This window comes from Lepus europaeus, chromosome 23 (genome assembly GCF_033115175.1).
Source record: "Lepus europaeus isolate LE1 chromosome 23, mLepTim1.pri, whole genome shotgun sequence".
Lineage (NCBI taxonomy): Eukaryota > Metazoa > Chordata > Mammalia > Lagomorpha > Leporidae > Lepus > Lepus europaeus.
The window spans coordinates 22661794-22683960 of NC_084849.1; the positions used below are offsets into that span (position 1 = coordinate 22661794).

Here is a 22167-nt window from a genome sequence, read left to right on the forward strand (position 1 = left end):
TTCACGGAGGCTGCAACAGGGAGAATTTGGAAGTCACAAACAGGGAAGCAGGCAGCACAGGGGTAATACCAGCAGGCGCTGGGCGGTATAGACCTAGGTTTGCCTCTCACTATGTGGGTGATGACAGCAAGTGGTTCTATCAGGTCAAGTCTCAGTTTCTTCACCTGTACAGTGGGAGTGATTCTTTAAACATTTATTTATTTATTTGAAAGGCAGAGTTATGGGAGTGGGGGCAGGGTGGAGAGGGAGAAAGAACCTTCCATCCACTGGTTCATTCCCAAAAATGGCCACAATGACCAGGGCTGGTGCAGAATCAGAATCAAAATGGAGTGAGTGTGGCTAAAAGCTAATTGCAGATCTCTTGCTTCTGTACATATTAGCTTTGCTTGCTAACGGCTAAGGGTATATCTTGTGAAACTACGTGGGCCCAAATTCCCAGGAACTAGGTTGACAGAAATGCGCCCTGCACTGTTATCTTACAACCATATTGTTGGGGTCTCAAGCCCTAGGTTGGCCCCTGACCAGGGGCCACTATAGACACTCCCCAACAAGGCGAATGGGAGTGGTAAGGTTGCCGGGTGATGAACACACCACAAGAACCTGCGGGTTCTGTCAAAGCAGGAATCGCTTTATTGAGGAAGCGTACAGGCTTATAAAGCTTACGAAGGACATGCGCAGTAGGGGAGCCAATCAGAGAAAAGGTCACGCAGGCACGGGTGGACCACGCACAGGGGCACCTTAAGTAAAGTATAGGGATCACGCACTGTCCACGTGTTCAGAACTAAAGTGGATCTATCCCTGCCGGTGGTCTGATCTTACTGCTGCAGCCACAGACACGCCCCTCAAACATCCCTAGGCGCCATATTGTAATGGAGATTTTAGGCAATGCCCAACTGTTACTCGGTTTGTTATTGTTAACTGTTATCTTTTTTTTTTTTTTTTTGGACAGGCAGAGTGGACAGTGAGAGAGAGACAGAGGGAAAGGTCTTCCTTTTTGCCGTTGGTTCACCCTCCAATGGCCGCCGCGGTAGGCGCGCTGTGGCCAGCGCACTGAGCCGATCCGATGGCAGGAGCTAGGTGCTTCTCCTGGTCTCCCATGGGGTGCAGGGCCCAAGGACTTGAGCCATCCTCCACTGCACTCCCTGGCCACAGCAGAGAGCTGGCCTGGAAGAGGGGCAACCGGGACAGGATCGGTGCCCCGACCGGGACTAGAACCCGGTGTGCCGGCGCCGCAAGGCGGAGGATTAGCCTAGTGAGCCGTGGTGCCGGCCTTGTTAACTGTTATCTTACAACCATATTCTGGTTTGCTTTTTATTGTTCATTGCATACCAGGGGTCCGGTTTGAAATTGTGAGCCCTAGTGGATGGAATACTGTAAAAAGCTGTGTAACTCTTGGTTGGGGGCCACACTCTGGTCCCAATCGCTTGCCGGTCCCGATCGGTTACCTTGCTTCTCATTTGTCTCTCATTTTTCAATAAAATTCATGTGTGGCTGTCACTGGTTTTTGTAACATTCTATTTTAGCTGACCAGCGGATGCAACACTGGACCAGGCCAAAGCTGGGAGCCTGCAGCTCCATCCAGGTCTCCTACGTGGGGGGCACCAGCTCTTGGGCCATCTTCTGCTGCTTTCCCAGGTGCATTAGCAGGAAGCTGGCTCAGAAGTAGAGGAGCTGGGACCCTAAGCAGAGCTCATACAAGATGGCAGCATCCAGGTGGGGGGTGGGGGAGTTAAGCTCAGCACACTGTACCACAATGCAGGCCCTGGAGGTGATGTTAATCATAGCACTCGTGAAGTGCTAATTGTTCAATCAAAACTTACGGAGTTGCCTGCATTTGACAACTGAGAGCTATTTAAAATAGAACTAGGAGAGTGGGCGTTTGGCCTAGTAGTTAGCACACTGGGTAGGACATCCACCTCCAAATAGAAGAGTATCTTTGGCAGGCGCCGTGGCTTAACAGGCTAACCCTCCGCCTTGTGGCGCCGGCACACCGGGTTCTAGTCCCGGTCGGGGCACCGGATTCTGTCCCGGTTGCCCCTCTTCCAGGCCAGCTCTCTGCTATGGCCCGGGAGGGCAGTGGAGGATGGCCCAAGTCCTTGGGCCCCTGCACCTGCATGGGAGACCAGGAGAAGCACCTGGCTCCTGGCTTCGGATCAGCTAGATGCGGCTGCGGCAGCGGCCATTGGAGAGTGAACCAACAGCAAAAAGGAAGACCTTTCTCTCTGTCTCTCTCTCTCTCTCTCTAACTATCCACTCTGCCTGTCAAAAAAAAAAACAAAAAAACCCAAATGGGTTCTGTTCCCGACTCTGGCTCCTGTTAATGCAGACCCTGTGAGGCAGCGGCAGCGGCCATGGCTCAGGTAATCTGGCTTCTGGCTTTGGCCCTCCTCCTCCACTCCTCCACGAGCTGTTGTGGGCGTTTGGGGATTGAACCAACAGATGGGTGCTCTCTCGAATAAAAATAAAAATCGAAGTTTTGACTTTCTAAACTACGGAAGCATAGACTCCTCCCAACACCCACTATAACCCTTGATGACGTTAGAAAACGAAAATTTTATCTCCCCACTCTTTCCGATCTGCAACTTTTGCAGGATGCTAGGGTGTGCCAGTCACCGCCCTAAAGCCTGGGGCGCACTCAAGGCGCTCAAGTTCCTCATCGACTCCGTGCGGCAGGTACTCGCATTATCCCTTCTTGCTAACAGTAATTTTCCTAGAGAGCAGCTGAAGGATTTGGCGGGAAAGTGCCGGCGACCCACTAGGCCTCCACAAGCGTTGTTTTTTTTTTTTTTTTTCCACAAGCGTTTTAAAAGTTTGAGAAACACAAATCAGTAGGTGTAACTAAGCGTCAAGGAGGAATGTCCGCCGGGTGTCCGAATCGCGATCCCCTGGAGCGCCACACTCGCGGTCAGAGAGCGACCTCACGCCAGCGCTCCGGGGACCAAGCTGCAGGCTTCTCCCCACAGCGCGCCCGACTGCGCCGCCTCAACCAATCTTGCTGGAATAGGCGTAGTCGCGCGAACAAAAGCATCTGGAGTGACTGCCCCTGTAGCCAATCAACGCCGAGGCCGGACGGGCGCCGCTAGTGGAAGCACAACTTCCAATTGGTGAACCTTTCTGCAGGGGGCGGGACGAAGCAGGAAAGTCCCGCCTCCTTTGGCGTTCTCAGCCAACCGTGGCGCCTGGGAGGCAGCCGCTGAGTTAAGTTACTCTGTGTGTAGTGATCCGAAGGTGCTGAGGGCGGAGCCCGGAGCTGGCAGAGGGCTGCGGGGAGGGGGGCGCTTCGCGCGGGCACGCGGAGCGAGGCCAGTGACAGCCCCGCGCGCGCCCGGCAGTGCGCGGCCCCGGGGCTCTGGCCGGCCGCTGAGAGGCGCGCCGGGTCTGGGCCGCCGCCGTCTAGGGCTCTCAGTCCCTGGGCGTCCTCGGCGTCCGCGCGGCCCGAGGGCGGCAGCGCCGGGCCGCGCCCGTCTGGTCGGCCCCGGCTCGCGTCCGCGCCCCGCCGCCGTCCGTCAGGGCCTGACCCCCGGGGCCCCTCTCCGCTCCCGGGGCAGGGTCCTCGCGGCCCATGCTGGCCGCCGGGGGCCCACACAGCCCAGACCGCTTCCGGGCCGGCGCGCCGGCCACCATGGTGGCCTTGAGGCCTGTGCGGCTGCTCCAGGGGGGCTAACAGTTCCCGAGCGCAGGCCTCGGGGTGCGAAGGTCCCCGGGCCTGAGCCCCGCGCCATGGCCGGGGCCATCGCTTCCCGCATGAGCTTCAGCTCGCTCAAGAGGAAGCAGCCCAAGACGTTCACGGTGCGGATCGTCACCATGGACGCCGAGATGGAGTTCAACTGCGAGGTAACCGGCGCGGGGGACCCGAGGAGGCGCCGCGGGCCCCGCGCGCGTCCCGCCCCGGCGGCGGTGACAGGCGCGTGGGAGCGCGCGCGGCTCCGTGGCTGCCGTCTCCAGGGCGTGGATAGGGTCGGAGCCGGCAGGGGCCACGTAGGCCCGACTCCCGTGTCGAGGAGCCTTGTTGCTTTGGGGCTCTCGGCCCTGTCTGGAGTTTGTTTTCATTCATTGTTGTGGGGAGAGGCTGTGGTGGGTTTCGGTCTCCACCGTGGGAGGAGGCTTGAGCGCAAACCCGAGGTTTTTTTTTTTTTTTTTTTAAACCTTCCTTAGGTAATGTGGTTACCTCGAGCATTGGAAGTTACATCTCATTTATCTGCAAAGCCTATCCCCATCTCTCTCTCCCAAAGCTTAACTTTTCAGGGAAAAACTCAGAGGAAAGAGGTGGAGTCATAAACTTACTTCCTGGGAAGTTCCCTGCATGGTGATGGTAGCAGATACCATGGGCTGAAGGGCTGGGGGAGACGTTGGCACATTTTCCTCCTTGGGACAACTCGGAGGTGGAGGTGCCTCTGATGATGTGCAATGTGGATTGGGTCTTCTCGGCTACAATCCTTGGAATCTCAAAGTGATGAGTGTCTTTTTGTATGCTGATGAGCTGACCTGCTAGGAAGCCCTTAGGTAGTTTCGGGCTGGGGGCTGGTGGGAAAGACCACTGCAAAGATTAGGGAGTTGGGACTTTTCAGCCACACCCCCTGACCTCTGGGGTGGAGGAGGGGTTGGAGGTTAAGTCGGTTGCCCGTGGTCAATTATGTAATCAGGCATGCCTTTTAGTGAAGCCTCCATACAACCTCAAAACGCACAGGGTTCCGAGAACTTGCAGGGGGCTAGGCATGTGGGGGTTGGCGGAGGGTGACATGCCGGGAGACCGCAGGGACGCCCCAGCCCCTTCCCGGGTGATGCTTTGTAATAGTCCCTGTAATAAACAGGTACGAGGAAGTTAGTGTTTCTCTGAGTTCTCTGAGCCGCTTCCAGCAAATCAGTGGCATCCCAGGAGCAGCTGTGGGGACTCCGGTTTCTATCTGGTGCACGGAAACAGCTGGGACCTGTGATTGGTATCAGAAGTGGGGGCCAGTCTTGGGCGACTGAGCTCTCAATCTGTGGGCTCTGACACTCCCTCTAGGTAGAGAAAGACAGAACTGAATTAATTGAAGGACCCTCACCTGCTCTCTGCTGTGGGAAGAATAGATTGGCTGTGGGTGGGGAGGAATCGCTACACACTGCTTTAAAAAAAAAAAAAAGATTTATTTTTTTTGAGAGGCAGAGAGAGAGAGTTTGATCTTCCATCTGCTGGTTCACTCCTCATATGGCTGCAGAGGCCAGAGCTGGGCTGATTCGAAGCCATGAGCCATGAGCCAGGAGCTTCATCTGGGTCTCCCATGTGGGTGTGGGGGCCCAAGGACTTGGGCCATTTTCTACTGCTTTCCCAGGCCATAGCAGAGAGCTGGATTGGAAGTGGAGCAGCTGGGTCTAGATTGGGAGTGGAGCAGCCGAGACTGGAACTGGTACCCATATGGGATGCCGGCACTGCAGGCAGTGGCTTTACCCGCTACACCACAGCGCCAGCCCCTCTACATATTTCTTGGTGACTGGCTTCAGAAAAGCCTTCTGTGTTGATGGCTGACTGGGAGAATAGAAACAAACACTTTGCTTTCTCCCTGTACCCACAGAGTGCCTCAAACTATATGTCTAGTAAACAGCACAATGGGACTTTGACCGAAGCTCCTAGCCAATATAGTATTACTTTTGAAGTAATTTTTAAAAGCATTTTTGTTTATTGGAAAGGCCAGGGGACAGGGAGAGAGAGGTCTTTTCACATTTTTAATTTTATCTGAAAGGCAAAGAGACACAGATCTTCCGTCTTCCTTAGTAGCAGGGCCTAGGCCAGGCTGAAGGCAGGAGCAGTGACCTCCCTCCCAGGTCTCCCACGTGAGTGGCAGAGAACCAACTGCTTGAGCCATCCCCTGCTGCCTCCAGGTGCTCATTAGCAAGAAGCCGGGACTCAGATCCAGACACTTCCGTGTGGGGGCATCCCAAGCATCGGTGTAACTGCTGTGCCACACACCCAGCCCGGGACTCTACAGTCTTGCTACTCACAGTGTGGTCTGTGCAGTAGCGGCGTTGGCAGCAGCGTCCTGTCGGGGGTTGGCAAGCTGCTTCCACACGGGGCCACGTAGTAAATATTTTTGGCCTTGTGGGCTGTAGGATTTCTTTGGAACTACTCAGCTCTTCAGCTCCACTGGACAGGATTCACTAGCAACGTGACAGCGAGGGAGCGCCACTGATCTGTTCACCTGTAAAACTAGGGAAGGTTAAAAACAAAACTGTTTAAATCCACTGGACGGGGCCTACACAAATGAAGAAACATATTTTCTTTTCTCTTTTTTTTTTATTTTTTTTATTTTTGACAGGCAGAGTGGACAGTGAGAGAGAGACAGAGAGAAAGGTCTTCCTTTGCCATTGGTTCACCCTCCAATGGCCGCCGCGGTAGCGCGCTGCGGCCGGCGCACTGCGCTGTTCCGATGGCAGGAGCCAGGTGCTTTCCTGGTCTCCCATGGGGTGCAGGGCCCAAGCACTTGGGCCATCCTCCACTGCACTCCCTGGCCACAGCAGAGAGCTGGCCTGGAAGAGGGGCAACCGGGACAGGATCGGTGCCCCGACCGGGACTAGAACCCGGTGTGCCGGCGCCGCAAGGCGGAGGATTAGCCTGTTGAGCCACGGCGCCGGCCTCTTTTTTTTTTTTTTTTTTAGATTTATTTATTTATTTGAAAGGCAGAGCTACAGAGAGTCAGAGCCAGAGGCAGAGGGGAGTATTCCATCCGCTGGTTCACTCCCCAAAAGGCACCAATGGCTGGAGCTGTGCCGATCTAAGCCAGGAGCCAGGAGTTTCTTCCGGGTCTCCCAAGTAGATTCAGGGGCCCACAAACTTGGGCCATCCTCCACTGCTTTTCCAGGCCATAGCATAGAGCTAGATCTGAAGTGGAACAGCTGGGTCTCAAACCAGTGCCCAAATGAGATGCCAGCACTGCAGGCAGCGGCTTTACCCATTATTCCACAGTGCCGGCTCCATTTTTTTTTTTTTTAAAGACGTATTTATTTGAAAGGTAGTTACAGAGAGAGAGAAGCAGAGACAGAGAGAGGGAGATCTTCCATCTGCTAGCTCATTCCCCAAATGGCTGCGACGGCCAGAGCTGGGCCAGACCACGCCAGGAGCCAGAGACTTTATCCAGGTCTCCTACTTGGGTGCAGGGGCCCAAGCACTTGGGTCATCTTCTGCTGCTTTCCCAGGTGCATTGGCAGGGAGCTGGATTGGAAGTGGAGCAGCCAGGACTCGATCTGGCGCCCACATGGGATGCTGGTGCCACAGGTGGTATTAATTTTTTCCCCCTTCTTAGAGATTTATTTATTTATTTGAAAGGCAGATTTACAGAGAGAGGGAGAAATCTTCCATCTGCTGGTTCATTCTCCAAATGGCTGCCATGGCCAAGGCTGGACTGGTTTGAAACCAGAAGCCAGGAACTTCTTTCAGGTCTCCCACATGGATGCAGGGGCCCAAGGGCTTGGACCATCTTTGCTTTCTCAGATACATTAGCAGAAAGCTGGATCCGAAGTGGAGCAGCTAGGACTTGAACCACTGCTCATATGGAGTACTGGTACTGCAGACAGCATCTTTTTTTTTTTTTTTACGATTTTTTAATTTATTTGAAAGGGACAGTTATGGAGAGGCAGAGGCAGGGAGGGGAGAGAAGTCTTCCATCTGCTGGTTCACTCCCCAAATGGCCACAATGGCTGGAGCCATTCCTGGCTGATCTGAAGCCAGGATCCAGGAGCTTCTTCCAGGTCTCCCACATGGGTACAGGAGCCCAAGGACTTGGACCATCTTCTACTGCTTTCCCAGGCCATAGCAGGGAGCTGGATCGGAAGTGGAGCAACTGGGACTTGAACTGGTGCCCATATGGGATGGGCCACTGCAGGTGGCAGCTTTACCTGCTATGTTACAGTACAGGCCCCAAGAAACATCTTTTCAAGAAACACTAAGAGTGTGGGCATTGTGGTACAGCAGGTTAAACTGCTTAGGACACTCACATTCCATATCTGAGTCCTGGCTGCTCCACTTCCCATCCAACTTCTGTTAATGAGCATGGGAAGGTACCAGAAGATGCCCCAAATCCTTGGTCCCTACCACTCATGGGAGACCTGGATGGAGTTTCTGGACGGGCTTATCAAATAGACAAACTTTGGCCGGCGCCGCGGCTCACTAGGCTAATCCTCCGCCTTGCGGCGCCGGCACACCAGGTTCTAGTCCCGGTCGGGGCACCGATCCTGTCCCGGTTGCCCCTCTTCCAGGCCAGCTCTCTGCTGTGGCCAGGGAGTGCAGTGGAGGATGGCCCAAGTGCTTGGGCTCTGCACCCCATGGGAGACCAGGAGAAGCACCTGGCTCCTGCCATCGGAACAGCGCGGTGCGCCGGCCGCAGCGCGCTACCGCAGCGGCCATTGGAGGGTGAACCAACGGCAAAAAAAAGGAAGACCTTTCTCTCTGTCTCTGTCTCTCACTGTCCACTCTGCCTGTCAAAAATAAAATAAAAATAAAAATAAATAAATAAATAAATAAAAACAAATAGACAAACTTTGTATTTTAAATAAGTAAATAAATAAAACTTAAAATTTGGAAAGAAAGGCCAGAGGCTACAGTAGGTGAACCAAGACCACTCTCCTTCCCCAGCTCGGTGAGGTGGAGATTCCACTCCTGACTGCCACAACCCATCACTCAGGGCCCCCGACCCCTACCTCTCCGTCAGTGGGCTTTCTTCCCAGGAGAGGCAGGATTTCAGCATTTCTCATCTCGCCCAGAGCTGCTTGTTGCTGAGGTTAAGCCTTGGGTGAGTACAGCTGAAAGATGGGCTCCTTTCTTCTGCCCAGAGTCTATTGCAAACCAGGGCTATACTTTGTTTTTTTCTGAATGTTTATTTATTTATTTCCATCTATTTGAAAAGCAGAGTGACAGAGACAGAGAGAGAGCTCTTCCATCTGCTGCTTCACTCCCCAAATGCCTGCAAGAGCCAGCTAGGATTGGGCCAGGCTGAGGCAAGGAGCCTAGAACTTCATCTGGGGGTCTCATGTGGGTGGCAGGGGCCCAAGCCTTCTGTTGCCTTCCAGGGTGTGCATTAGCAGGAAGGATTGGAAGCGCAGTAGCTGGGAATTGAACCAGGCACCCAATATGGATGCCTCCTCCCTGCACCTTAATACCCACCTCTTTTTTTTTTTTTTTTTTTTAAGCTTTGTTTACTTATTTATTTGAAAGAAAGAAAAGAGTAGGAGGAGGGAGGGAGACATTTTCCATCACTGGTTCACTCTCTAAATACCCATAACAGCCAGAGCTGAGCCAGGCTGAAGCCGGGAGCCAGAAACTCCATCCGGGTTCCCACATGAGTGGCAGGAACCGAAGTACTTGGCCCATCATCTCTTATCTCCGAGGATGCACGTTTCCAGGAAGCTGGATTGGGAGCAAAGTAGCTGGGGCTCCCATGAGGCACTCTGATGTGGGCCCCCTGAGTGGTGATTTAACCCTTTGTGCCACAACACCACTCATGGCATACTGAGGTTATTGGGGTCCCAACTTCTCGCTCTTTTTTTTTTTTAATGATTTTTTTTTTTTTTTATTTGAAAGTCCGAGCAAGAGAGAGGGAGAGAGAGATATCTTCCATCTGTGGGTTCATTCTCCAAATGCCCATAACCACCAAGGCAGGGCTAGTCAAGAGCCCAGACTCTACCCAGGTCTTTATGAAACACTTGTGCTGTCTCCTAAACTTTTCCAAAGAAAGTACTTTATCTGCATCACAGTTTGGGGAGTTTCCTGTCTAAGGACACTGATGAGAACTGCAGAGATTTTGGTGACAGGCAGTTGGAAGATTTGTGGATTTGATGACGATGCAGCCTAGACTGTAGGTCACCCAGCATGCAGGAAAGAAACGGGGGGCTTGCCCGCTGGGAGGAACCCTTCTGAGGCCAGAACGAAGATCAGCTGTTGACCTCAGAAACAACTGCCTCAAAAAACGGCCCCAAATGACTGGATTAATCAATCCACAGAGCAAGCTACACCTCAGGGAATTGCTGAAAACAACAGGACAGGGGCTGGCTTGTGGGGCAGAGGAAGCCACAGCCTGTGACACCAGCATTCTGTATCAGAGTGTGAGTTCAAGTCCAGCTGCTCTGTCTCCAATCCAGCTCCCTGCTAATGTGCCTAGAAAGGCAATGGAAGATGACCCAAGGGCTTGGACCGCTGCCGCCCACATGAGAGACTCAGCTGGAGTTCTAGGATCCTGGCTTTGGCCTGGCCCAGCCCCAGCCGTGTGGCCATTTGGGGAGTGAACCAGCGGGTGGAATATCTCTTTTTCTCTCTATCTCTCTCTTGATCTGTCACTCTGCTTTTCAAAGAAGTAAATCAATCTTAAGAAAATAATACGACAGTAAGCTTCCATTAGTTGTGGTTAACAGCTGAGTATGGTCAAGGAAAGAGGAGGGCGTTCTACCTATGCCACCATTGTCCCAGGATGACTGTCTACTGAAAGCTGTACTTCCCTGACAAGCATCACGCCTTCACACTGTGTGTGCGAATAGATTTTACTAGAATATTCTAGACAGTCATTAAACAAATAAACCAGCAAAATAATAATAAGCCCTGAAGAGGGGGAGGGGACTAGTGCTCAGAGCTGCTACAATATACCATCTACAACGTCCAGTTTCTGGCAAAAAAATTAAGGGATGTGTAAAGAAACAGGAAAGTATGGCCTGGAAACAGATCTGACACCAGAAAACTGCTAGTGAGAGCAACCAGAGACTAGACTTAAGAAAGACTGTATGTTTTTTGAAAGATTTAATTAATTTATTTAAAAGGCAAAGAGACTGAGAAAGAGAGTGGAAGAGACAGAGATCATCCATCCTCTGATTCACTCCCTGGGGCAGGCCACAGTGAGAGCCAGAAACTTTATCCTGGCCTCCCACATGGGTGGGAATGGCCCAAGTGAGTGGTGGTACTTGGGCCATCTACTACTGCCTTCCTAGGCACATTGGCAGGAAGCTGAATTGGCAGTAGAGTACCCAGGACTCAAATTGGCACTCTGATAAGGGAATGCCAGCATTTTAAGGAGTGGCTTACCCGCTGTTCTATAATGCCAGCCCCCTGAAAAAGGCTTTGTACTCATCAGCGTAAAGTTGTTTACAGAGCTAAAGGAAAGCAAAATGACAAAGAAGTAAGGAAGGTGGTTGACACTGTTGTTTCAGCTAGAGAATGTCAATAAGGAGATAGGAATTATTTAAAAATGAAAATTATGTTGTTGAAAGTGTAATCATGGAAATAAAACTTCTCTACCCGGGCAGGTGTTGTGGTACTGTGCGTTAAGCCATTGTTTGTTTTGATGGCCTTTTATTGGGATGCTGATTAGCGTCCTAGCTATCCTGCTTCCAGTCAGGCTTCCTGCTGATGCACTTGGCACAAGTACTTGGATTACTACCACCCACATGGGAGACCTGGATGGAGCTGTGGGCTCCTGGTTTCAGCCGGGCCCAGTCCTGGCTGTTGCAGGCATTTGGGGAGTGAACCAGTGGATGGAAGATTTTTTTGTCTGTCTGCTTTCTCTCTCACTTTGTCTTTTAAATATATAAACAATTTTTTTTTAAAATTCACTAAAGGAATTCAATAGTAAAGAATTAGTAAAGTTGAAAATAGATTGATAGAGATTATTCAAGCTGAAGAATAGAAAGGACCAAAAAAAGAAAATGAATGAGGTCATTAAGCATACCAGCATGTACACAGTGAGAGTCCCAGAGGGGAGGTGGGAAAAAGGAGTGAAGAAAAATATTTGAACAAATAATGAATGAGTGAAACTTCCCCCAGATTATGGAAAAGTGATAACCTACACCTTCAGAAAGCTCAGTGAACTTCAAGGAGGCAACCTACAAAGAGATCCACAGAAAGCCACAGCATGGTAAAATTCCCAATGTCAAAGAAGAAAACATTGAAAGCGTACAGGGAAAAAAGACTCATCACTTACAAGGGAGCCCCAAAAAGATTAATAGCAGATTTCTCAACCAGAACTGGAGCCCTGAGGCAGTGGGATAACACATTCAAATTACTCAAAGATGAGGCGGATGTTCGGCCCAGCGGTTAGGACCCTAATTGGGGGCCCCGTGCTGTGGTGTAGTGGGTAAAGAGTGCAGTGCCGGCATCCCATATGGGCGTCATCGGTTCAAGTCCTAGCTGCTCCACCAACGATCCAACTCTCTGCTATGGCCTGGGAAAGCCATAGAAGATGGCCCAGGTCCTTGGCTCCCTGCATCCCTGTGGGAGAACTGGAAGAAGCTCCTGGCTCCTGGCTTCAGATCAGTGACCAATTGAGGGGGGTGAACTGGTAGATGGAAGACCTCTCTCTTTCTCTCTCTGCCTCTCCTTCTCTCTGTGTAACTCTGATTTGCAAATAAGTAATAAATCTTTTTTAAATAAAAGACCCTGCTTGGGCCAAATGCCTGGATCCCATGTCGGATTCCATACTTTGCTTCTGATTCCAACTTCTTGCTAATGAGCACCCTGGGGAGGTAGCAGGTACTTGGTACTTGGATCCCTGCCACATACCTGAGAGATCCAGGTTGAGTTCTGAGTCACTGACTTCAGCCTGGCCCCACCCTGGCTATTGCTGGCAGAAAGATTCTCTCTCTCTCTCTCCCTTTCAAAAAACCACACAGCTGACGTAATATGTAATGGCAAAAGTCTGCATGCTTATCCTGAGACCAGGAAAAAGTCAAGGATGTCCAGTCTCACCTTTATTTAGATTTTAAAAATTTATTTATTTGAAAGAGTTAGAGAGGAGAAACAGTGAGCAACAAATCTTCCATCTGCTGGTTCACTCCCCAAATGGCTGCCATGGCCAGGGTTGGGCCAGGCCAAAGCCAGGAGCCAGGAGCTTCTTCCTGGTCTCCCACGTGGGTGCAGGGGCCCAAGCACTTGGGCCATCCTCTGCTGCTTTCCCAGGTGCATTAGCGGGGAGCAGGATTGTAAGAGGAGCAGGAGGGACTCAAACTGGCACCCATATGGGATGCTGACGCTGCAGACAGTGGCTTAACCCACTGTGCTGGCCCCAATTCACCATTTTTAAAAAATTATTTATTTGAGTGGCAGAGACACAGACAGAAAAGCTCCCATTTGCTTATTCCCCTAATGCTTGCCAGACCAAAGCAGTAAGCACAAACTCAATCTAGATCTCTTATGTGGGTGTCAGGAGCCAGAGCCAAGTCATCAAACCCAGACATTCCAATATGAGATATTGTGTCACAGCACCGTCCCCTGAATGAATATTTTAAATGGTTGAATTTTAAAGTATGTGAATTACATGTCAATAAATTTGTTTATAAAAAACAAATTTAGGAGTTGGCGCTGTGGCATAGTGGGTAGCCAGCTTCCCATATAGGCACCAGTTCCAGTCCCAGCTGCTCCACTTCTGATCCAGCTCCCTGCTAATGCACCTGGGAAAGCAGTGGAAAATGGCCCAAGTGCTTGGGCCCCCGTACCTATGTGGGAGACCCAGAAGAAGCTCTGGGCTCCTGGCTTCAGCCCAGAAAACCCCAGCCATTGCGGCCACTTGGGGATTGAATCAGCAGTTAGAGGACATCTCTTTTCTGTGTGTTTAATAAATAAATAAATCTTTAAAATAAATAAATAAATAAATCTTTAAAAAATAATTGACAAATTATGTTTATCCTGTGGGCCATAGTTTGTGGACCTCTGACCTAAGTTACTATTTCATGAATGATATGAGTGGGAAAGACTACCTTGTAGGAAAAAAAAGGAACTTGTATGACATTGATTTCTTCAGCTATAATTTTCCCAGAAAAAAAATTCCTTTATTCTCTTCTTGAAATGAACCTCATATCCAAAGTTGATATTAGTTAGAGCAGGGTTTCTTATCGTACACTACTGACATATTGTCATGGAAACGTGTCCTGTGCATTGTCGTTGTTCATCAGGGTCTCAAGCCTCTACCCACTTACTGAGTAGCACTCTATCTGGACCCAGTTCTTGTGACAATTGACAATCAAGTGTCCTTGGGGAGCAGGGGAGGGGGATGCCCCACCCCATTAGTAATCTGAAGAAGGAGATAATACCAGTGATATTCAGAGAGGAAGAATGATACAGTACGGAATGTATCAAACTAATATGCATATAGATGATGGGGATCTTGGTAAACTGTGGATATGATTCAATAGTTCTGCAGTGGTACTTGAGAATCCTGCATTTATTTTCTTTTAAGATTTATTTTATTTATTTGAAAGGCAGAGAGATAGGGAGATACAGAGAGAGAAAGAGAATGAGAGATCTTCCATCTGCTGGTTCATTCCCCAGATGGCTGCAACAGCCAGGGCTGGGTCTTCCACATGGATGGCAGAGGTCCAACACTTGTTCCTTTCCCACTGCTTTCCCAGGTACACAGTAGGGAGCTAGAGAGAAAGCAGAGCAGCTAGGACTCAAACTGGCACTTTGATATGGATGCCGGCATTGCAGGCAGTTTAACCTGTGCCACAATACTGGCCCCAAGAATTCTGTATTTCTAATGAACTCTTAGGTGATGCCAATGCTACTGGTCCAGGGACCACACTTTGAGTAGCAGAGCAGTAGTAGAAAAAGCCAGGGCTTTGAAATCAGACATGGGCTTGAACTTTAGACAAACTACTTCTAACATGGATAAGATACTGAAGCAGTCTGGACCTGTTTCCACATCAGTAAAATGGTACTAATTCTACTGACCCTTCACAGTTGTTAGAAGGATGTATGGAATGCATAAATCCTGACAGAGAGGGAGAAATAGAAGGCACTAGGGGTGGGTGTTCTTGCACAGTGGCTAAGATACCACTTGGGACGCCTGCCTAGTTTGAGTCCTAGCTCTGCTTCCGCTCCAGCTTCCTGCTAATGCACTCCATGAGTTGGCAGGTGTCAGTGCTTGGGTCCTAGCCACCCACATGGGAGACCTGGATTGAGTTCCTGGCTTCTGACTTTGGCTTGGCCCAGCCCCAGCTGTTCTAGGTATTTAGGAAGTGAACCAGAGGATGGAAAAATCTGTGTGTGTGTGTGTGTGTCTTTGCCTTTCCAAAAAAATAGAAAATAAAATTCTTTTAAAGAAGAAATAGCAGGGGCTGTAATTGGCATAATGTAGGAGTCTTGGGTCACCGTGGGCACTGCCTTGTTGCGATTTGTCACGTCACTATATCTCACTGACTCTTAAATGCCAGGCGAACTGTCTGCTTGAAAATGATACTGGAATATTCTGTTAAAGTATTAGTCGTTTGATTTATGATGATAGAGCTCAGAGAAGCGATTAGTCTTACTCTCCTGCCCTATTTTTTATGTTTATGTTGTACATGGACTGAGCAAGGTGCTGGTGCCGGGAGATGGTGGATGCATTTTGTAAAAAAAGAAGAGAGATGGTACTTGTGGAATTCTTGGCGTTATTGAGGTCAGATGTTGGTGGCTTTCCAAGAACCAGTGCTAGTTAACATGAGTCACGTTACCTTATGCTAAGCAGTTCAGACTTTTCACTGCGGAGGTACGGGGAGACTTCCTTGCACTCTGCTGCATTGCACAATTGGCCTGATACTTTGGAAGATTTTTCCACTTGAAAGATTTGATATTTGTCATTTTGAAAAAGTGGGTGCTGAATGTAATTTGCCAGGAGGCTAAACGGTTATGTTATTTCTTATCTGGCCTGGAATTTTACTCTAATAATTCAATCTATCAGTAAGGAGAGCCATATATGAAAAATTTCTTAAAATTGAGTTGTGAGAGATTCTAATACCATCTAATGTTGAAAGTAAAGCCTCCTTCTGCTGGTTGACCTCCAACATATTTTCACTCATCCCACTGGGATTATGATTGGATTGAATGCCCACATCATGGATCATGCCAACATTCGATGAGTGGACATAAGTTGTCCATAACAAAAGGAACTTTCACAAAGGGAAAACAAACAGCAGCTCCAGTCTTTTCAATAAGATCTTAAGTCCTATGCTGTCCTGGGCAAATGGTCTCATTCTAAGGTGTAAATTCACAGAGGGCAGTGTGATTATTTCATTAGTTTTTGTAGTAATAGTATTCTGTCTGGGCATCCTGAAAAACTTTTATTCTTATTTAAAAAAAAAATGCTGTTGTCTCCCTTTTGACCACAGGGTTCCCCCATGAAGGTTAAGCTGTGCTGGTGGCTGCATGGGTCCCCTGGCTCAAGTCTAGTTCTTGGACGGGCAGGAGGGAATGAGGAGTGGCTGTATGCTGGTGAAGGGGTGTGAACAGGAAGCGGGGTGTGTGCTGGCCAGTGCTACCCTCCATTGGACCCCACTGCTGCTCTTTTGTGCGGAGAAAGGTAGAGAATTGCAGTGACTGCCTGCTATTGTGCTAAATGCTTTATGCACAATAGGGACTCATTGATCTGTTCATCTAAGAGGTTGTGAGCATGGACTTGGGAAGCTGGTCTCTCACTCTGCCTCTGGTGAGCTCTTAGACAAGTTCCTTAACCCCCACATGCCTCTGTTTCCTCCTCTATAATGTGGGGATTGTGATAGTCCTTCTCACATGGAGTTGTTGCAGGATTAAAGTTGGGTTACCACTGGTATAGTGCTTAGAATAGGACCTGGCACAAGGTGGTGCCGTGTAAGGGTTGTTAGAGCTGCTCACCATTTCCTGCCCTCTCACAGCCTGTCCGAACTTGCTCGAATGCCCTCGCTGGTCTGGGCCTGTTTGGTTGCTCTCTCTTGGAAGTGCCCAGCTCTCTTCACACGGCTGTGGCTTCACAGAGACTTCCCTTTGCCTGCCATGCCCGCATTGTCCCCTGGCACAGAGGTACTTCTACGCTCTGCTCAGAGGCTTCTTCCTCTGTGCCAAAGTCCCCACACGGCTGCTAGGCAGTGGGGCTGCAAGCCCAGGCTATCCATCTTCCAGGCGAAACCTTTGTCCATTTGTGCTATACTATCTAAAGTAGAAAAAGGAGAGAAAGGATTAGATACCCCGAGAGAACTTGTGTTTGCTTAACTGGAAAAAGAAAGTAGAAATGCGAGCTCTTTCAAAGGACTCCCTAACAGCTATTTGTGATGCTGTTTTATTTATTGCATTTGGTATAAGATACCTTCTGAAAGTCATTTTGTGAACTTGTCAGTAGACTTAAATTTTTGCGGGGCGGGTGATTCAAGTTACAACCCCTGATGCGTTGCTTCTGTGCCTCGTTTGTCTTTTAGATTCACACGGGCTTTTTCCATAAGTGAATCTTTTTTTTACTTCCCCAGGATTTACCTGGAATTCAGTGCCTTTGGCCTAAAATGAAGCTCATTTTGCAGCAGTTTTTTCTAGTTGCATACTTAACATGCTTTGTGGTCAGAGTGGTCTCACTGTGTTCAACCTGTATTATAATATTTGGGGTGTCCAGAGCAGGCATTTGGCGCAGAAGTTCAGAGACACTTGGGAAGCTCATAGGCCATATCAGAACACCCGGGTTGAGTCTCAGCTATGCTTCTGGTTCCAGCTTCCTCCTAGTACAGACCCTGGAAGGCAGCAGGTGGTAGCTGAAGTAGTTGCTTTCCTGCAACCCGCCTGGGAGACCTAGACTGAATTTTGGGCCCCTGGCTTCAACGTAGCCCAGGTCAGCCATTGTGGATATTTGGGGAGTGAAGTAGTGGATGGAAGAGCTCTCTGTGTTCTTCTGCCTCTGTCTCAGATGAATAACAATGAAATATTAGCTGTGTCTATAATATTTGGCTGGCAATTGGTTAATAGCTCTTCTGAGACTTTTCAGGTACTTTGAAGAAATTAGTTACTGTATCTATTCAAAACTGTTTTAAAGTCTACCTCCTCCTGGAGCAATCTGTGTGTGTGTGTGTGTGTGTGTTTTTTGGTGGGTTTTTTTTTGGCTAGTTTGCTTTATCTTTTTTTAAAGATTTTTTAAATTTATTTATTTGAGAGGTAGAGTTACAGACAGGAAAGAGAGAGAAAGAGAGAGAGGAAGAGAGAGAAAGAGGTCTTCCATCCGCTCACTGGTTCACTCCCCAAATGGCCAGAGCTGAGCTGAGCTGAAGCCAGGAGCTAGGAGCTTCTTCCGGATCTCCCATGCAGGTGCAGGGGCCCAAGGACTTGGGTCTTCCTCTATTGCTTTCTCAGGCCATTAGCAGAGAGCTGGATCAGAAGAGGAGCAGCCAGGACTTGAAACAGCGTCCATATGGAATTCTGATCGGAGGCTTAGCCCACTGTGCCACAGTGCCACAGTGCCAGCGTCTTGTTTTGTCTTTTACATTTTCATTATATTTGAAAAGCAGAGAGCAAGACATCTTCCATCTGCTTGTCCACTCCCCAGATGTCTCTGCATCAGCGAGGGCCAGGCCAGGCCAACGCCAGAAAGAAGGCAGAATTCAATCTGGGTCTCCCCTGTGAGTGGCAAGGACCTAAGTACTAAGTACAGGAAGCTGGAGCAGAAGCGGAGCTGGGACTCAAACCAGGCACACAGATATAGGATGCAGCATCCTAAGCAGCAACCTAACAGCTGCACCAAATGCCTGCCCCACAGCCCATATTTAAGGCATCCAAACCTACAAAGGAAATGTCTCAGCTTTCCAGGGTGCTTAGTCTAGTAGAGAAATAGGACACACATGAAAAGGTAACTCAGGAACACATGTGAGAGGGCTTCAGAAAGTTCATGGAAGGGCTGGTGCTGTGGCATGGCAGGTTGAGCTGTGGCCTACAGTGCCGGCATCCTCTGGGTGCCAGTTCAAGTCCCTGTTGCTCTACTTCCCATCCAGCTCTCTGCTGTGGCCTGAGAAAGCAGTTGAAGATGGCCCAAGTCCTTGGGTCCCTGCACCCACATGGGAGACCTGGAGGAAGCTCCTGGCTCCTGGCTTTGGCCCGGCCTAGCCCCAGTCCTAAATGGCCTAGCCATTTGGGAGTGAACCAGCAGATAGAAAATCTCTCTCTCTCTCTCTCTCTGTAACTCTGCCTTTCAAATAAATAAATCTTTAAAAAAAAAAGTTCATAGAAAATGCATGTTATCTTTTAATTCCATTTTCCCTGAACTTTTGGAAGCCTCCCTCATGTATCAAACCAGAGTGTGTTAACTGTTTGGAGGGAAGGAGGCAACTCCGTGTAGTGGGCTGAGCAGTGGGCTTGGCTCCAACAGAGGCCATGGATGGGAGGAAGAAGGGGAGGTGTGCTTGAACTGGGGGGTTTAGGCCGGTGCTGCGGCTCACTTGGCTAATCGTCCACCTGTGGCGCCGGCACTCCAGGTTCTAGTCCTGGTTGGGGCGCCGGATTCTGTCCCGGTTGCCCTTCTTCCAGGCCAGTTCTCTGCTGTGGCCCGGGAAGGCAGTGGAAGATGGCCCAAGTGCTTGGGCCCTGCACCCGCATGGGAAACCAGGAGGAAGCACCTGGCTCCTGGCTTTGGATTGGCGCAGCGTACCGGCCATAGTGGCCATTTGGGGGGTGAACCAAAAAACAAAAAACTGGGGGGTTCAGACCAGATGGTGGAGGCAGAAGGCAGGTTATGGAGCTGGTATTCACTAGATGCAGTTGGGAGCGTGTAAACAAATTTTTTTTTTTTTTTTTTTTTTAAGAAGCAGAGGTTGGGGATATCTCCCATCCTCTGGTTCATCCCCTAAATGCCCACAACAGCCAGGCTGGTTCAGCCTAAAGCCAGGAGCCAGTAACTGCATCTAGATCTTTCCTGTGGGTGACAGGGACCCAAGTGCTCCTGCCATCACCTCCTGCCTCCCACACGCTTTAGCAGAATGCTGGATTGGAAGCAGAGGCAAGACTCTAACCCAACCACTGCGATATGGGATGTGCGGCCTCTTTTTTTTTAAATTCATTTTTATTAATTTGAAGGGCAGAGAGACAGAGATATATGTAGAGAGAGTCCATGAACTTTTTTTTTTTTTTTTTTTTTTGACAGGCAGAGTTAGAGAGAAAGGTCTTCCTTCCCTTGACTCACCCCCCAAATGGCCGCTACGAAGCCAAGAGCCAGGTGCTTCTCCTGGTTCTCCATGCAGGTGCAGGGCCCAAGCACTTGGGCCATCCTCCACTGCCTTCCCGGGCCATAGCAGAGAGCTGGCCTGGAAGAGGAGCAACCGGGACAGAATCTGGAACCCCGACGGGGACTAGAACCCGGAGTGCCAGCGCCGCAGGCGGAGGATTAGCCTAGTGAGCCGCGGTGCCGGCCAGAGTCCATGAACTTTTGAAATTTCCTTACATTGTTTAAGGAATAGGAGCCAGAGTCCTGATAAGGGCTATGTTAGGCGGGGAAAGCCCTGCTGTTGCCACCTGCATCCCAGTGAACTTGGACTTCATTTTTTAAAATTAATTTATTTATTTGAAAGTCAGAGTTACACACAGAGAGGAGAGGCAGAGAGAGAGAGAGAGAGAGAGAGAGAGAGAGAGAGAGAGAGAGTCTTCCATCCGATGGTTCACTCCCCAGATGGCTGCAACGGCCGGAGTTGTGCCCGTCTGAAGCCAGGAGCCAGGAGCTTCCTCCAGGTCTCCCAAGTGGGTGCAGGGGCCCAAGGACTTGGACCATCTTCAACTGCTTTCCCAGGCCATAGCAGCAGAGAGCTGGACAGGAAGTGGAGCAGCCGGGTCTCAAACTGGTGCCCATTTGGGATGCCGGCACTTCAGGCCAGTACATTAACCCACTGTGCCACAGCGCCGGCCCCTGGACTTCACTTTCTAAAACACACTTGCTGCATCTGTAAAATGAGAAGTCTAACAGTGTCTTCCTTTAGAGGTTGTTGTGACACATCAGTGGGATGGGACTCTTTAGGCACTCAGCCTAGTATTTGGCCAATAGTGAGCGTTTGGTAAATATTAGCTTCTGATGTTGTCAGGGTGGGGAGCATGGGAACCCCCTGGAAGAGTTTCACGCTAGAGACACTGAATTCTCCCTAATCATCTCCTTATTTTTCTTTGGACCCTCTTCAGCTTATCTCTGTCTATAATTGTTGGCCCTCTAATGAGCTTGCTTTATGCCATACTCCAGTTGAAGGATCTTGGCTTTTGTATTGATCTGCATTTAGCTTGACGTCCACTATGACAGCAGGATTCTTTGCAGACTTCTGCTGTACCTAATGCTGCATTCTTTTGTCCTTTTGAAGTTTTTCTTTTCTCTGTTTTTGATGATTTCTCCAATTATTCATGCTGGTTTTTCATTCCTATCCAAGAACATTTTTGGTCCTCGTGTTAATTTTCTTTTCAGAAACTCAGGCATTTGAGGGTTTAAAAACCCAGAACTGAATTTTCTCAGAGTGGCTTAATCTTTGTAGCCAGCTGGTGATGCTTCCCTGGATTATCACAGGGTGATGGGTTCTGTCCTCCTGTCTGTGCTTTGTCTAATTTAGATTCTAAATCCACAGTTTTAGGACATTTTTAGCACGCAGAAAATTTATTATCAAACTAGTGCTGACTTCAGGGGAAAATCTTTAATCAAATCTTTAGCGTTATGCTGAGACCCAAGCTGCTTGTCCCAGTTTAGGAATCACATTGGCACCACTAGGTGGCGTCAAAGCACATCATTTCTGAAGACACTGGGGCCCTTTTCTTCCCATACTTCATTATTTTTTTTAAATCTTTCCTCTTTTAATATTTTCTTTATTTTTTTTATTTGACAGGTAGAGTTATAGAGAGAGAGAGAGAGATCTTCTTTCAGTCGGTTCACTTCCTCAAATGGTTGCTATGGCCAGAGCTACACCATTCCGAAACCAGAAGCCAGGTGCCTTTTCCTGGTCTCCCATGCCGGTGCAGGGGCCCAAGCACTTGGGCTGTCCTCTACTGCCCTCCCGGGCCACAGCAGAGAGCTGGACTGGAAGAGGGGCAACCGGGACTAGAACCTGGCGCCCACATGGGATGCCGGTACCACAGGCGGAAGATTAACCAAGTGAGCCACGGCACCAACCCCTTAATATTTTCATTTTCCTTGAGAGGCAGAGAGAGAGACAGAAAGGCAGAGAGAGAGACATTGACAGGTAGACATTTACTGGTTCACTCCCCAAATGACCACAACAGTTGGGGCTGGGCCAGACTGAAGCCAGGAGCCTAGAACTCCATTTATGTCTCCTCCATGGGTGTCAGGACCCAGTTACTTAGGCCATCACTACTGCCTCCCAACATGTGCATTAGCAGGAATCCGAAATTGGGAGCAAGCCAGGACTTGAACCCAGGCACTCTGATATCGGTGGGATATGGATGTCCCAAGTGTATATATATTTTTAAAGATTTATTTA

The 22167-nt window shown here is 49.5% G+C and overlaps 1 protein-coding gene across 3 annotated transcripts in view; it reads left to right on the plus strand.

The window, feature by feature from the left end:
• The first annotated feature begins 3547 nt into the window (after nucleotides 1–3547).
• NF2 (NF2, moesin-ezrin-radixin like (MERLIN) tumor suppressor) overlaps nucleotides 3548–22167 on the plus strand; it is an 87110-nt gene continuing 68490 nt past the window's right edge. For 2 of the 3 annotated variants that reach the window (XM_062182614.1, XM_062182613.1), the window contains exon 1: nucleotides 3549–3834. In XM_062182614.1, the coding sequence (XP_062038598.1) occupies nucleotides 3721–3834 (114 nt within the window). In that variant the 5' untranslated portion in view covers nucleotides 3549–3720. Of the gene's footprint in view, nucleotides 3835–22167 lie in introns of all 3 variants that reach the window. The other variant, XM_062182615.1, reaches the window with a different exon arrangement.